The sequence below is a fragment of the Trachypithecus francoisi genome, unplaced genomic scaffold (genome assembly GCF_009764315.1).
Source record: "Trachypithecus francoisi isolate TF-2019V2 unplaced genomic scaffold, Tfra_2.0 Lachesis_group13, whole genome shotgun sequence".
Lineage (NCBI taxonomy): Eukaryota > Metazoa > Chordata > Mammalia > Primates > Cercopithecidae > Trachypithecus > Trachypithecus francoisi.
In genome coordinates, this window is record NW_022681458.1 from 11,490,162 (window position 1) to 11,505,110 (window position 14,949).

The 14,949-nt window shown below is 41.1% G+C and overlaps 1 protein-coding gene across 1 annotated transcript in view; it reads left to right on the forward strand.

Annotated features, from left to right (window-relative positions):
• The window catches only part of DNER (delta/notch like EGF repeat containing), a 379,388-nt gene extending 364,877 nt beyond the window's left edge, over positions 1–14,511 (forward strand). Inside the window, exons 12-13 of the mRNA XM_033229959.1 lie at positions 4,328–4,574; positions 13,489–14,511. Of these exons, the coding sequence (XP_033085850.1) occupies positions 4,328–4,574; positions 13,489–13,600 (359 nt within the window). The 3' untranslated portion in view covers positions 13,601–14,511. The remainder of the gene's footprint in view (positions 1–4,327; positions 4,575–13,488) is intronic.
• Positions 14,512–14,949: the final 438 nt, after the last annotated feature.

The following is a 14,949-nucleotide window of genomic DNA, read 5'->3' on the forward strand; positions in this document are numbered from 1 at the left end:
CCTCATCTTGAGCAGCTGCTCCAAGTCTAGTACCTCTGCCTAGCTCAAGGTGTTTGTTTAGGACTAACTGAAATGTTTAATGCAAAGGCACTTTGGAAAATACAAAACCTCAAACTAATTTAGTTTAAAAAAATGAAAATGACCCGTCAGACTTACAAGTGTGACATTTTTCTTGAGCAGCTCGTGCGTGTGCATTCCTGGTCATGCACCTGCTGGTGCTGATGAGATGAACCCATCTGGCACTTTCTGGTTCACGATTCTTCCCTGTGCCATGCTGTAGCCAAAGTAGTCAACGATTCATGTGATGAGACTCCTGGGATGCAGCAAAGCAATGACTTATGAGGATAGCATCTGGACTGAGAGATGGTGGTTGCAGGCACCTGGCATAGATAAATTTGCTGCCTCTCAGACCTAGCGTTGGACTTAGCCAGATCCATCCCAGCTACTAAACCAATTAGCCTATAAAGCAGCCACAGTCATTTCTATCAAAAAAGTTTTAGATGACAGTGAGGTGGAATCTAGCTTTAAAGAAAAGGGCAGGGGGAGGGAGGAAAGCAGAGCTTTTACAATAAATCTTGAGAAAGTTTCTCCAAAAGTCCAAACAGCTTGGAATACAGAGTTTTGGGAAATGGAGCAGATGGTCATAAATGCAGGCAGTCAGACCTGGGACACTGCATTGTGCACATAGCCCAGTATGGTTGTTTTTTTCACTTTAATGGCCATGTGGTTGTGCACTCACTGTGTATACACAATTGATGTGTTGTGTAAGTTAATTCTATGAAGCTTATGCATAGACTGCAAGAACTCATCAAGAACTCGTGTGATCTTCCATAGTGATCAGATCTGAGCACTCTACCAAGTTGGAGGAGAAACATAGTACTGGCTGCCCTTGTGTTGATGCTAAATGGATGTTATAACATACTCTACTGAGTGCTGGACTCCTGCCTGCAACTGAATTTTTTAGAGAATGTTATAATACTTGGAAATGAAGTGAATCACGCTTGCTTTTTCAGCCAGAAAAATGAGTTGTCTCTCTCAGTGCACACTAGGTATTGCCAAATGAGATGGCTGCGGATTTGGGGATTGAGCCTTGGTTCTGGTTTCCCAAAACACCTTCTCCCTTCCATTGTGACTATTTGTTTCTGGTGATTTATGTCACTTTGTCTGCCTGTGTGTGAGTTGGCTTAGATGAAGCAGTCAATGCACTAATGGTCATTTAGTTTTACTAAGCTCCACAGGCCTTATGAGCTCAGGCAGGCAGACTCAAATGACAAACCAGGCTTCAAAGGTTTTGGTGAAATATTCAGGAGGGTCTGGATGTGAACTCAGAAATTGCATTATTCGTCTGTTCTCAAATTCTCAGGAAGCATCCAGGCTGGGCGCATGGGTCATTTTTCTGTTAGCTTCTAGAAAGTGAGTCTGCAGGCCTGGCCTCCTGTTTGGGTGTCTATCTGTGCTCTTCTTCAGACTGACTGCAACTTTTCAAGGTAAGGAATAGCTAACTGTGATTCTTAGATCTATGATGACTGAAGATACAGCTAAGATGAGGGTGTGAGTATCCAGAGGCCACAAATACTCTGTCCGATAATGGAACAGTGAAAAGAGTCCTGTGAATTTCATGGAAAGACAGGCTCATTTCTGTTTCCACTAACCTGTGAATCTCATTTGCAGGCACTTGGAATTCTACCACGAAAATGATGTCCTGGTGTGGGTGGGAAAGTGTGGAGTGGTGGTGTTGGTGGTGTGAGTAGAGAAAGCATCCTTTTTTCCATATGAGTTCAGCTTCTCTTTGGTCTTACCTAGCTCTTTAAAATTTCCACAATTTCCTTTCAAATCCTGTATACACTATTTAGAGCATTTCATTTGGGTGCAGATCTATAAACAGGAAATAACTTGATGCTCTTGACCTATGCCAAGCACAGAGATTACATCCTGTCCTTCCAGTTTTTCCTGCTAATACAGATTGGTGTTCTTAGGAAGGACACAGGGCCATGCTCAATAATCCTCAACTCAGAGCATGTGACCCTTTATCCTTCCCTCCTCCACCACCATAGCTGCTCGTCTTTGGGGACCACCACCACGTGTCCAGGAGTGAACTTTTTAACTTTTTTAGAAAGTTAAAACTTTTTTTTTTAAACTTTTTAGAAAGTTAAAACTTTTTTTAAAAAACTTTTTAGAAAGTTAAAACTTTTTTTTAAAACTTTTTAGAAAGTTAAAACTTTTAAAAAACTTTTTAGAAAGTTAAAAAGTTTTAAATATTTTAAAAACATGTTTTCTAACTCATGCTGCAGCAAGCCAGTGGGATATATGTTGTTATTTCCATTTTACAAACAAAGAAATGGAAACTCAAGATCAAGTAAATGTAGGAGCTGAGATTGAAAGCAAGGTTGGTGTGATCCCAAGGCTGATCCTATTTCCACTCTTATGCTGGAAGATGATACTACGGATGTCTTATTTAAATGATGGATTGCTTATTTCTTTATCGGAAAAGGAATACATTCTTATTTTTAAAAAGCTGGAAAAGACTCAGAAGTATACAGAGGAAAATAATCATTTTTAATTCTGTCTTTTAGAGATCACTGTTGTTAGTATTTTGCTATGCAAAGGCCAAGATCTCAGATCCTGACTAGTATCAGAGGCATTCACTCCAAGTGATGTCAATTCTCTAGGCCTCGTTTGTAAAGTGGGGAGAGAGAATAATATATCTTCTGGTGGTTATAATGATTAAATGAGCTGTTTTTAAAGAGCTTAGTTTATACTAAGAAATCAGTGTACGTTTGCCATCATTATCATACTATCCTTCTGACCTTTTCAATGTGTATATAGACATTTTAAACTCATAAGATATTGTCAAATTATTGTACTGTCCGAGTAGATCCTGTTTGGTAACAGGCTTTTATTCTTTTGTTGTTTAGTGGATATCTTTTCATCTCACTGAATGTTAAATATTTAGGTTTTTATTTTTTGAGTTTTATAAATTATGTTGTTGCTGGTGGAATGGAGAGAGAGTATGGGGTGAGGGAACTCTAGTTATATTTGTGTGTGTGTGTTTTTCTTCTTTTGAGACAGGGTCTCACTCTGTTGCCCAGACTGGAGTGTGATGGTATGATCTCAGCTCACTGCAACCTCCGTCTCCCAGATTCAAGCAATTCTCTAGCCTCAGGTTCCTGAGTAACCAGGACCACAGGCGTGTGCCACTATGCCTGGCTAATTTTTGTATTTTTTGTAGAGAAAGGGTTTTGCCATACTGCTCAGGTTGGTCTAAAACTCCTAAGCTCAAAGCAATCTGCCTGCCTTGGCCTCCCAAAGTGCTGGGATTACAAGTGTGAGACACCACGCCCAGCCATATTTTATTTCTTTTTAAAAAACAATCTGAAATAAATCTAAAAAAAAAATGGTAAAATATTAACATTTATTAACTGAGCAGTGAGTACATGGTTGTCTGTGTGATTTTCTGAGACTTTTTAAGATATGTAATAGGTGATAACATTTAAAAATTGTGATAGCGTCTTAAAGATGAGCATCTTCACACATAAGGCTACATTTCCTGGTCTACTTCCCCAGCATACATCCTAAAATGGGAATATCTGGGTCAGAGCATATGCTAATTAGTAAATGAAAGGGTTTTATATCAACTTATAGTCCTCATTTCTGGGTACCCTTGCCAACTGTGGTTATAATTTTAAAGTAATATTTGGGAGCTGATAGAGGAATTGCACTTTTGTGTAATTCCAAAACCAAGTAATTTTCTATTTGTATTTTTTTTTTTTTTATGAATTCCTCCTTATATCCTTTGTTTTTCTGTGGTGTATTTCTGGTTTTTCTTTCTTTCTTTCTTTTTTTTTTGTGACAGAGTCTCACTCTGTCACCCAGGCTGGAGTGCAGTGGTGCGATCTTGGCTCACTGCAACCTCTGCCTCCCGGGTTCAAGTGATTCTACTAGCTCAGCCTCCCGAGTAGCTGGGATTACAGGCATCCACCACCATGCCCAGCTAATGTTTGTATTTTTAGTAGTGATGGGGTTTCACCATGTTGGCCAGGCTGGTCTCAAACTCCTGACCTCAAGTGATCCACCTACTTCAGCCTCCCAAAGTGCTGGGATTACAACCATAAGCCACTGCGCCCAGCCTCTGGTTTTTCTTAATGATTCTTAAGAAGTCTTTATGTCGTAAGGATATTAACCCTGGGTCTGGATAATCCATAGAAAATAATTCTTCCAAGTTTGAATGGCCCTTAGGTTTTAAGTTATCTATGCAAAGATGAAAAAGGCTTTCACATTCTCAAAGGTCACAACTCAAACCCAGCCATTTGCTTATTTTTGCCTACAGACCTCCAGTGGAAGTCTGGGCACATGGCGGAGAGCCTCACCAACATGCCGCGGCACTCCCTCTACATCATCATCGGAGCCCTCTGCGTGGCCTTCATCCTCATGCTGATCATCCTAATTGTGGGGATTTGCCGCATCAGCCGCATCGAGTACCAGGGTTCTTCTAGGCCAGCCTACGAGGAGTTCTACAACTGCCGCAGCATCGACAGCGAGTTCAGCAATGCCATTGCATCCATCCGGCATGCCAGGTGGGCTGCGGGGGTGGCATGGGGAATGCTGCCTTCACATGTGCATTCTTGGGAACAGGGTCATATTATACACAGGACTTTCCATCTGCAAAAAGATTTTAAAGAATGAAACATAGGTTCCATGTTGTATTCGGGGATAGATCATTCGGCCACTTGATAAGCAAACTCCTTTTAATTTGTTGCTAGCTTTTCCTTTTGCTTTGTTTACATTGAATATATTTGTTCATCTAATTTGGGTTGCTCTGTGACTATAAATATCTGATTTGTAATCACTGTGTATTAAAAACTTTTTTGATGAATTTTTTTGGGGAATGTCTTTTGCCGTGTTGCTCTTCAAACCGTCAACGTTTAATGATTTCATTTGACTTAAGGGCCTAGTAAAAGAAGGATAAAGAGCTGTCTTTCTACTTTTAGAGTGAATGTTTATACATCAGTATCCTGATTTATAAGGAGTTAATGTGGTGTCATAGAAAGAGTGTAAGTTCTGGTGAGGTATAGCTTCAAGTCTTAATGACTCCATTACCTGACTCCATAGTTTAGATTGATCTGTTTTTCTTTGTTTGTTTGTTTGTTTTTTTAAAATACTTTAAGTTCTAGGGTACATGTGCACAACGTTCAGGTTTGTTACGTAAGTATACATGTGCCATGTTGGTGTGCTGCACTATTTACATTAGGTATATCTCCTAATGCTATCCCTTCCCCGTCCCCTTTCCCCACAATAGGCCCTGGTGTGTGACGTTACCCTCCCTGTGTCCAAGTGATCTTATTGTTCAATTCCCACCTATGAGTGAGAACATGTGGTGTTTGATTTTATGTCTTTGCAATAGTTTGCTGAGAATGATGGTTTCCAGCTGCATCCATGTCCCTACAAAGGACATGAACTCATCCTTTTTTATGGCTGCGTAGTATTCCATGGTATATATGAGCCACATTTTCTTAATCCAGTCTGTCACTGATGGACATTTGGGTTGATTCCAAGTCTTTGCTATTGTGAATAGTGCTGCAATAAACATACGTATGCATGTGTCTTTATAGCAGCATGATTTAGACAGATCTTTTAACTTTCCACAAATATAGCTCCCTCAACTGTATAAAGGGATAACTCTTCCTCCTTGGAGAGTTATGGCAGTCATATTAAATTACAAATATATATACTTTTTCCTTCAACATTTGTTTTAAGTTCCAGGGTACATACACAGGATGAGCAGGTTTGTTACATAAGTAAACTTGTGCCATGGTGACTTGCTGCACAGATCAACCCATCACCTTGGTATTAAGCCCAGCATCCATTACAAATATTAAAGATGGTATAAACAGATAACCCCATATTTACTTCTCCGAATCTATTATATAACATAAAACAATAAACTAAGATCACATTTTACTGACTTTTGCAGAGTGTGTGTTCCAAAAATAGCAATATTGTTTGTTGAAGTAAGCCATCTCTTCTTTTGCTGATTGAATAATCTCAAGCACAAAATTCAGAAAGTAAGTGTGCTGTAGTGAAAAGTGGGCTGAGCTTGGTGCCTTCAAATTGGGGCTCAAGGGAACTGGTAGCTGTATGATCTATCCTGAGATGTCCTATGTTGATGTCGGTCAAGACATGAGAAGACTTGGCCAGGTGTGGTGCCTCACACCTATAATCCCAGCACTTTGGGAGGCTAAGGCAGGTGGATCACTGGAGGTCAGGAATTCAACACCAGTCTGGCCAACTTGGTGAAACCCCATCTCTACTAAAAATACAAAAATTAGCTGGGCATGGTGGCGGGCACCTGAAATCCCAGCTACTCAGGAGGCTGAGGAAGGAGAATCACTTGAACCTGGGAGTTGGAGGTTGCCGAGAGCCGAGATGGCGCCACTGCACTCCAGCCTGGTTGACAGATGGAGACTCTGTCTCAAAACAAAAACAAAAAACCCTGGGTTTTCTATCTCAACAGCACACATCTGCATCCTTTCTCTTTTCCGTCCTTTTCATCTCCATCTTGTTTCCTTCAAGGGCTTTCTTCCATCTGATCTGGGCAGGCCCATAGAGGTTGAACATCCTTCCTGGGTACTGTCTCTGTGACTCCACCTCATTTCCAAAGTTCCAAATCAGGCAGCCTGAGAGCCAGCTGCAGTCACCTTCACAGCTGTGCTCCTTCAGGACATGTCTGCCCTTCTACACTGAGATTTTTGTCCTTCATCAATGGGTTCTGTATTTCTTTTGAATTTCTACTTAGCTTTTACCAGGTACTTATTGGGAAAGTGTAGCTTCAGATTCTGGTTACAGTGGGAATGATAAGAAGTGAAAGTGAAATATCGTGAATGTTTTCTTATATCTACCTGACTGAATGATAACAGCAACGACAAAGATAAGTACTGTAGTCCCAGCTACTCTGGAGGCTGAGGCAGGAGAATCACTTGAACCCTGGGAGATGGAGGTTGCAGTGAGCTGACATCACACCACTGTATTCCAGCCTGGGTGACACAGCAAGACTCTCTCTCTCAAAAAAAAAAAAAAAAAAAAAAAAAGAGAGAGAGAGAGGAGAAAACCCAAATTATTCTATCTGAATGGCATACAAGCTAAGAGGTTTGAAGAGTTTGCTTTCTCCAAAAGAAATCCCCCAAACCCAATTCTCAGATCTTACAGTGATCTTGTCATTCTAATAGAAGCAAAAGCCAGAACTCAGCTTCCATGGGCAGGAGACAGTGGGAGGGAGAACTTGGGAGACCCTGAGCATCTGCACCAGTGCTGAGGTGGGAGCTGCACCCAGTCTTGCTTATGTAACTGCGAGAGAGGACAGAGAACTCAACCGTCCTCCAACTCGGGCCCTGCATGGCTGCTCATCTTAGTGCCTTCCTTTCACAGCCAACTGAGGCAATACAACATCCAGGAAGCCCTGATACCAACCCTTGCAAGCTCCACCTTAATTGTTTATTTGACTCTTTACTCTACTACCCTGTAAATAAAAGGCAGTAGCTTTTATTTCTGTGTCTCCAGTGGGTCCTGGCAGGTAGTAGACCTCACTAACATTTGAGGTTTGAAATGAATGGATGATCTCAGTTAGGGGTTGGAATAGGGGGCCTTGACCGGCTTGAGAGGTAGACTCATCCCAAGGCACCAACTCAGTAAGTGGCCCCAGCCTAGAGGAACATTTGCAGAATCCTGAAATTGCTGGATTGGAGATGAAGAACGTAAAAAGGAGCAGAGAAGGCCAGGCACGGTGACTCACTCCTCTAATCTCAGCACTTTTGGAGGCCGAGGCTGGCGGATCACGAGGTCAAGAGATCGAGATCATCCTGGCTAACATGGTGAAACCCTGTCACTCCATCCTGGGTGACAGAGGGAGACTCTGCCCAACCCCCCCGCCCCCCAGAAAAAGGGAGCAGAGAATTGACAAGTTTCTTTGGTGCCCAAGACAGTTTTCTCTCCTCGTCATTCCTGGAACCAGGAGGGAGCAGAATCCATGGCGTTATATTCTCATGTGTTGGGAGACCCTACAATTCAGATTCCTTTGCCCCTACAAGCATCCATGGCTACGATCCTTCAGGGCTAAGAGGAGTGTTTTATTTCAGCCCTAGAATAGCTTAAGATAGATTCCTCTGAGCCTTCTGCTCATATGGCCCACGGGGAAGATATTTAACTGAATACTCTTGGAAGGAAAGAATAAACTTGAAAGCATTTACAAACCTGGCTCTTATTTGGTGCTGATTTATATCAAAAATATTTACTGCGTAATTCCTAATGGACAAGCTTCTGCATGCACCAGTGACTGCAGATAAAACTATTGACATTAAAACAATACCTTCCCTTTAGGAAAATTTCTCTTCTGAACGTTTATTCAGCTCCAACGTGTGGTTTCTACAGCATAGCTGTGTAGAGGCCATGGCTGGGTCTCAGGCTGGTTGGCCCTCTTTGCTCCCATTTCCTGGAAACCCTAGACAGGCATTGGCAAAAACTCAGACCTTTTGATGTTATCCTCTCCCTAGTTTTCAGCAGCCAGTGTCCATTTTATGGACTGTCTCCCTGCTACTATCCTGGAGATGACATTGGATCAGAATGACTGCAGCCCAGCAGCCACACAGGACACATGGAGTGGGTCACCTGTGATAGTCACAAGTGACTGAAGCCATGTCGGGTGATTCTGATGTCAGAGTCCATTGGTGCTAACTCCTAGTAAGGTTGAGAAGGAGACCCCTCCTCGTCTTCCTCATCCCAGGAGTCGTCTGCAACGTGCTTGCTTTGCTTATACTCAGGCAGGGAAGAGCTTGTAACTCACCAGCAGGAGCAAAAGCAGAGCTCTCCAAGTTCTGACACTGAAGTCCCACTGAGTTGACTGCTCTACGAGCTAGAAGTGCCTGATCACAGAAAACAGATCATGGAGGACATGTTCAGTTTTTTTCCCCAATAGCTCAAAACCTTCCAATTTTGGCCTTTCTCAAGATCTGACATTCTCTCTGCAGCATTGTTTTAGTGGTTGACTTTCAAAGGACCATGAACTAGCAGCTCTTTGACCTACCTTATAACTGGTTGCAGTATCTTTTGTTTCTTTGAAGAAATAGACACCCAAGACTTGTCACCAAATAGGATGTTTGAGATGTCTATGCTAACTGATATTACTGGTGCTGTCGTTTCTGTTAGTGCCTCCATGATGGCCAACATTTACTGAAAGCTTCCCGTGGGCCAGACACTGTGCTAAATCATTCACAAATAACTCATTTGCAAGCATCTCACAAGGGTAAGGGCCCATATATCATTAGCCCCCCATTATAGGCAAAAGAAATTTGGGCTTAGTGAGACAATACAATTTACACAAGGGTCACAGAGTTTGTAAGTGAGAAAACCAGGACTTGTAAGTGAGATTTGTAAGCCAGATTTATTAATGAGAAGGAAGGTGTGCTGATTTGAAAGTCATGCCTTTCAATGCAGCAGTACACAGGCTCTTGTCAGGCACAGGGTAAGTGAGGACTTCAGTTTATGGGGTCGTCACATACATGAAGGTTGCAATGAAGTGTTCAGCATCTAGGCTTGGAAGCCAGAAAGCTCCACCTCCCACCAGGTGTGACCTTAGGAAAATTATTCCTAAGTTTCTGTTTCATCATCTGTACTACAGGATAAATGAGATGTACTCACTTGGTGAGGTTGTTATGATGATGAGATGAGATGATCAATCAGTGAAAACAAGACAATGGAATGTGATATTGAGTGGGCACCAAGGACAATGCTGGATGCATCACCCCTCGAGGGGCTGGGAAGGAGCTGCAGATGGAGCCACCACGTTAGGATATTTGAGCTATTTTTCCAGGAGGAGAGGGAGTGTGTCAACTCCTTCCCGTCTTTTAAAGATCTGGCTTCCTCATGGACCGTCAGCAGACATTTCCCACGTGTCATGATCTGTGGTCACGTCATGGGCCATGAGCTACCTCAGGTGGGAACATGTGACTGTGAATGCTGGGCGCTCCACCCAGCCCACCCCACTCAGCACAGAAGAAACATTTTCTTATGAATGTTTTAACTTGTAGGATTTTTTTTTTTTTTACTTAACGAGAATGCTGAGTAAAGCATTACACACACTATTAATTGAAAAAAGTCATTTTCAAAACAGTATGCAGAGTATTTTCTCAATTTTGTTAAAATATGTAATAATAATTATTATATATAATACTTTCAGCAGGACTTCGGGCTTCATACATCTTTGTAAAATGAATGGAAGGGATGTGGGATTGAGGGATGGGCAGACTGAAGAATAATGCACAAAACATAGACACGTCCTTTGGAGAGCAGCACTAAGGGCGATTCTTATGGTCTTCATCAGGGAGCTGTAAAATATTTTTGACTTTGCAGGCCATATTGTCATGACTGCTCAACTCGGCCTTTGTTATGCAAAAGCAGCCAGAGGAAGTGTGAATGGGCTTGACTATGTTCCACTAAGACTTTATTTGTAAAACAGGCATCAGGCTGGAATTGGCCTGTAGACTATAGTTTGCTAACCCCTAGTCTATTTTATAATTTTCTCTAGCTTCTAATTTTATTTTGTTTTTTACATTTAAAATGTATCTTTATGATAAAAAGTAGTAGTTATTTTAAAAATGAACACTTGCATAAAAATGCCTGCAATAAAATAAACAGCCTCTGACATTGATTTAGTGCCTGAGATATATATATATATATATAAACTGTTAGTCTTTTAAATGTAGATATGAATGCACATTCGTTTATCAACAAGTGTAAGCCTGCCACTGTGAGAGGTGTAGGAGATTCAAACAAAGTCTTTTCATTGTACTGTGTGTTTTAAAACTATGGTGTTTCTATAAAGGAGGCCATTTTAGCTTCCATATGATAGATACAGCATTTCAGGTGGAAATCTCCAAAATTCTCCTAAGGAATTTGGACAAAGTTCTCAGCAGCTAGTAAGTTGAAATGCAGGGATTCCAGCTCTAAGCCTGCCTGCTCTCTCTTCTGGTGCTGGGGTTATTAGTCTTATTTTAACCGCATTTGTAACTAGCATTATACTTTATGACCCATACTTGTTTGGAGTTAATCCCGTTAGGACGGGGCCACACAGCTCAGTTAACCAGTGTGGACACAGAGTGGTGCTCCTTGCTCTTCAGTCGACTGCGAACATGTATAGGTGGCCATGTGGCTCACTCTTGAGTGGCATCAGCCCTTGCCTTGTCACACTGTGACACTCGTCCTTAAACCTGCCTTGTCTATATTGAGTTCCATGACAACATCCAAGAGTATAGCCCTTCGAATTATAGCTTGTTAATGGATTAAGTAAAATGAAGGCTTTAACATTCTAGATTCTGAGGAAGCAGGTTCTTTTTCAAACTATGAAATTATATTTAAAAATGGGTGTTTTAGGCTGGGCGTGGTGGCTCACACCTGTAATCCTAGCACTTTGGGAGGCCGAGGCGGGTGAATCACAGGATCAGGAGATCGAGACCATCCTGGCTAACACAATGAAATCTCATCTCTACTAAAAATACAAAAAAATTAGCCGGACGTAGTGGCAGGTGCCTGTAGTCCCCGCTACTTGGGAGGCTGAGGCAGGAGAATGGCGTGAACCCAGGAGGCAGAGCTTGCAGTGAGCCAAGACCGCACCACCGCACTCCAGCCCAGGTGACAGAGTGAGACTCCATCTCAAAAAAAAAAAAAAAAAAAAGAGTGTTTTACAGATATATGCAATTGGGTTTTTCCTTTCAGCGAACCAATCGAATAGTTAATCAGTTAGTTAATATAGTTTGTTGTCTCTCAGGTCAAAGCTCTCTATATCCTACTATGTTAGGATATGGAGAGCTCTTCACTGGGTTGCTGGATATTTTTTGTTAAATTATTATTATTAGTGGTCATATATCTAGCTATTTTATGAGAAATAAACTGTCAAAATATTTGCATCTTAAAGTAGCCTAGGAAATTGTCGGACTTGGGAGAAAGTGTAAGACCCAACCGGCCTGTTGACACTTTTGCGTTATTGACACTTTTCCTATCCTTAGATTATGCAGACCTCACTCAATTTAGGTAAACAAACTGCAGGCTAGAGTCTGACCCACATCTATGTGAGCACAATGGTGGACCTTCAGTGAGGCTTCACGTTTTAGAAAGTATTTATTGAAGTTTTTTGTCATATTGCAGTAATAGCTGTGGGTTTTTCTGAGAGAAGAATGCTTTAACTCTTTAATGCCATATTTTGCCTGGTGTCTGTCTGGCATAGCATATGCCTTTGTGCTCTTCAAGGCTAGTAAAATTCGAGAGGATTGGAATACAGGATTGATGACTGTTTAAAATGAAAGATCATTTGAAGAACGCACTGTTTTCTCATTTCTCACTTGATTCTACTTCCCATCTCCATACACGAGAAGACAGACTTTCACTATATCAAAGGAAAAAATAAGAAAAGAGGAGAGCTGGGACGGGAGCCATGGCAAATAAGCCCCTTTAATTCCTAGGGGCCCCATCCTAGGAACCTTGTAAAATTTAAGGTTCTTTTAAAATGCCTTTTTAAAGAGCCCTGGTGGACTTGAAACAGTTAAAAGATGTTGCCCAGACAAAGGAGGAGGGAGGATGGGTTAGCATGGAAGATTGTTTGAATCCTGTTGCACTCCAGGGCTTTTAGGGAAGGTGAGGTCTTGAATGGGAAGAGACCACCCAGAAGTTGAATTGGCTTTATTTTAATAATTGCCATCTTACGACTGGTTTGACAGGAAGTCCTGAAATTGGATTTTGACTCCCCTGGCTTCTGGGAGTCAATCCTGCTGTTGAGGCGATTTTGATATATACAAATCTGTTGGGACAATGGCCTTGTGCTCGGAGGAAAACGTTGGCTTCTGTGTGCTAGGTTTGGGAGGTGATAGCTAGGTGGGATTCAATGGTGAGTTCTGGCATAGTTTGTGGACAGACACCTCTGTATCTGAGGTCATTTCCCACCTCTGTCCTTTTGTGTTGGGATCTCAGATGACCTCAAACCTTCACAGCTTATCCCGTGAAAATCCCACAGGAAAGGCTGTCTGTCCATGGCCCGGGGAACACTGCCCTGCTGTGCTATATTCCAGGCACTGGAGTGGATATAAAATAAACTCACCTCTCCAAATATTTATGGGCCTCAGAAGAAAAAGACAAATCAATACGCATTTTCTTACAATCTACTGTGGAGCTGTCATGCTTGACTGCTTTGCCAAGATTTAACCTGCGAGCTCCAACTTTAATTTGAGCTCTACATTTTGTGAAATACATTTTTTTTCCCTCTAACACCAAAGACTAATGTTTATACACATTCAGTGTTAATATTAGGATGTCTAAAGTTTCTGTACTTGCTAGAGAATATATTTTTACAGTTTCACTTAATTCATGCATATAAATTATTCTCATCACTTGCTGTAATTAAACTTGAGATCTAGTATTTATCTAACCAGAGTCCTTTCTCTCTGATTTCAGGTTTGGAAAGAAATCCCGGCCTGCAATGTATGATGTGAGCCCCATTGCCTATGAAGATTACAGTCCTGATGACAAACCTTTGGTCACACTGATTAAAACAAAAGATTTGTAATCTTTTTTTGGATTATTTTTCAAAAAGATGAGACACTACACTCATTTAAATATTTTTAAGAAAATAAAAAGCTTAAGAAATTTAAAATGCTAGCTGCTCAAGAGTTTTCAGTAGAATATTTAAGAACTAATTTTCTGCAGCTTTTAGTTTGGAAAAAATATTTTAAAAACGAAATTTGTGAAACTATCCATAGACTACGTTTTAATGTACCTTCAGCTCTCTAAACTGTATGCTTCTACTAGTGTGTGCTGTTTTCACCGTAGACACCATCACGAGACCCAGATTAATTTCTGTGATTGTTACAGAATAAGTCTAATCAAGAAGTTTCTGTTTGACATTTGAGTGCCGGCTTTCTGAGTAGAGTTAGGAAAACCATGTAACGTAGCGTATGATGCATAATAGAGTATACCCGTTACTTAAAAAGAAGTCTGAAATGTTCGTTTTGTGGAAAAGAAACTAGTTAAATTTATTATTCCTAACCCAAATGAAATTAGCCTTTGCCTTATTCTGTGCATGGGTAAGTAACTGATTTCTGCACTGTTTCGTTGAACTTTGCGGAAACATTCTTTCACGTTTGTTTTTGTCATTTTCGTAACAGTCGTCGAACTAGGCCTCAAAAACATACGTAACAAAAAGGCCTAGCGAGACAAATTCTGATTGATTTGAATCCACATTTTTCTTTAAAAAGTCAAGGGTTTTATATTGTGAGTAGATTAAATTTACATTTGAGTCGTTTGTTGTTAAGAGGTAGTAAACATAAGAGAGTACTGGTTCCTTCAGTAGTGAGTATTTCTCATAGTGCAGTTTTATTTATCTCCAGGATGTTTTTGTGGCTGTATTTGATTGATATGTGCTTCTTCTGATTCTTGCTAATTTCAAAGAATATTGAATAAATGTTATCAAGTCAAGGATGCAGTTGTCTCTTTTGTTCTTTGAAAACGATATATAAAAAGTTTTGGATTTGCTATTGTTTGCCAAACAGTCCCACGGTTGATACCATATTAAATAACCTGAGGCGTGTACTTCGGTGGCTGCCGGAGCCCGCTCCTTTGCCTCTGCAAGCCTTCCTGACCTCCTAATTGTCAGTAAGCTCACCCTAGGTGCTTGTCAGTGTGAAGTGTAAAAAAAAATTAATTGTTGTCCAAAGTTGTATATCTGAATTTGCCAGTGAAACGCAGCACGTGTGGACAGTGAACACACTGGAATCCGGAGCTGCTTGTAGGCATTGAGGGCAGGCACCTGTGGCCTCAAGAAATACCTTGTATGCTGCTATCCTGTGGAGACTAAATGAAATTGCCTTAGCAAACAGCTCCGTGGTTCTTAGAAGCTTGAAGGCCTAGTTTAGTGGC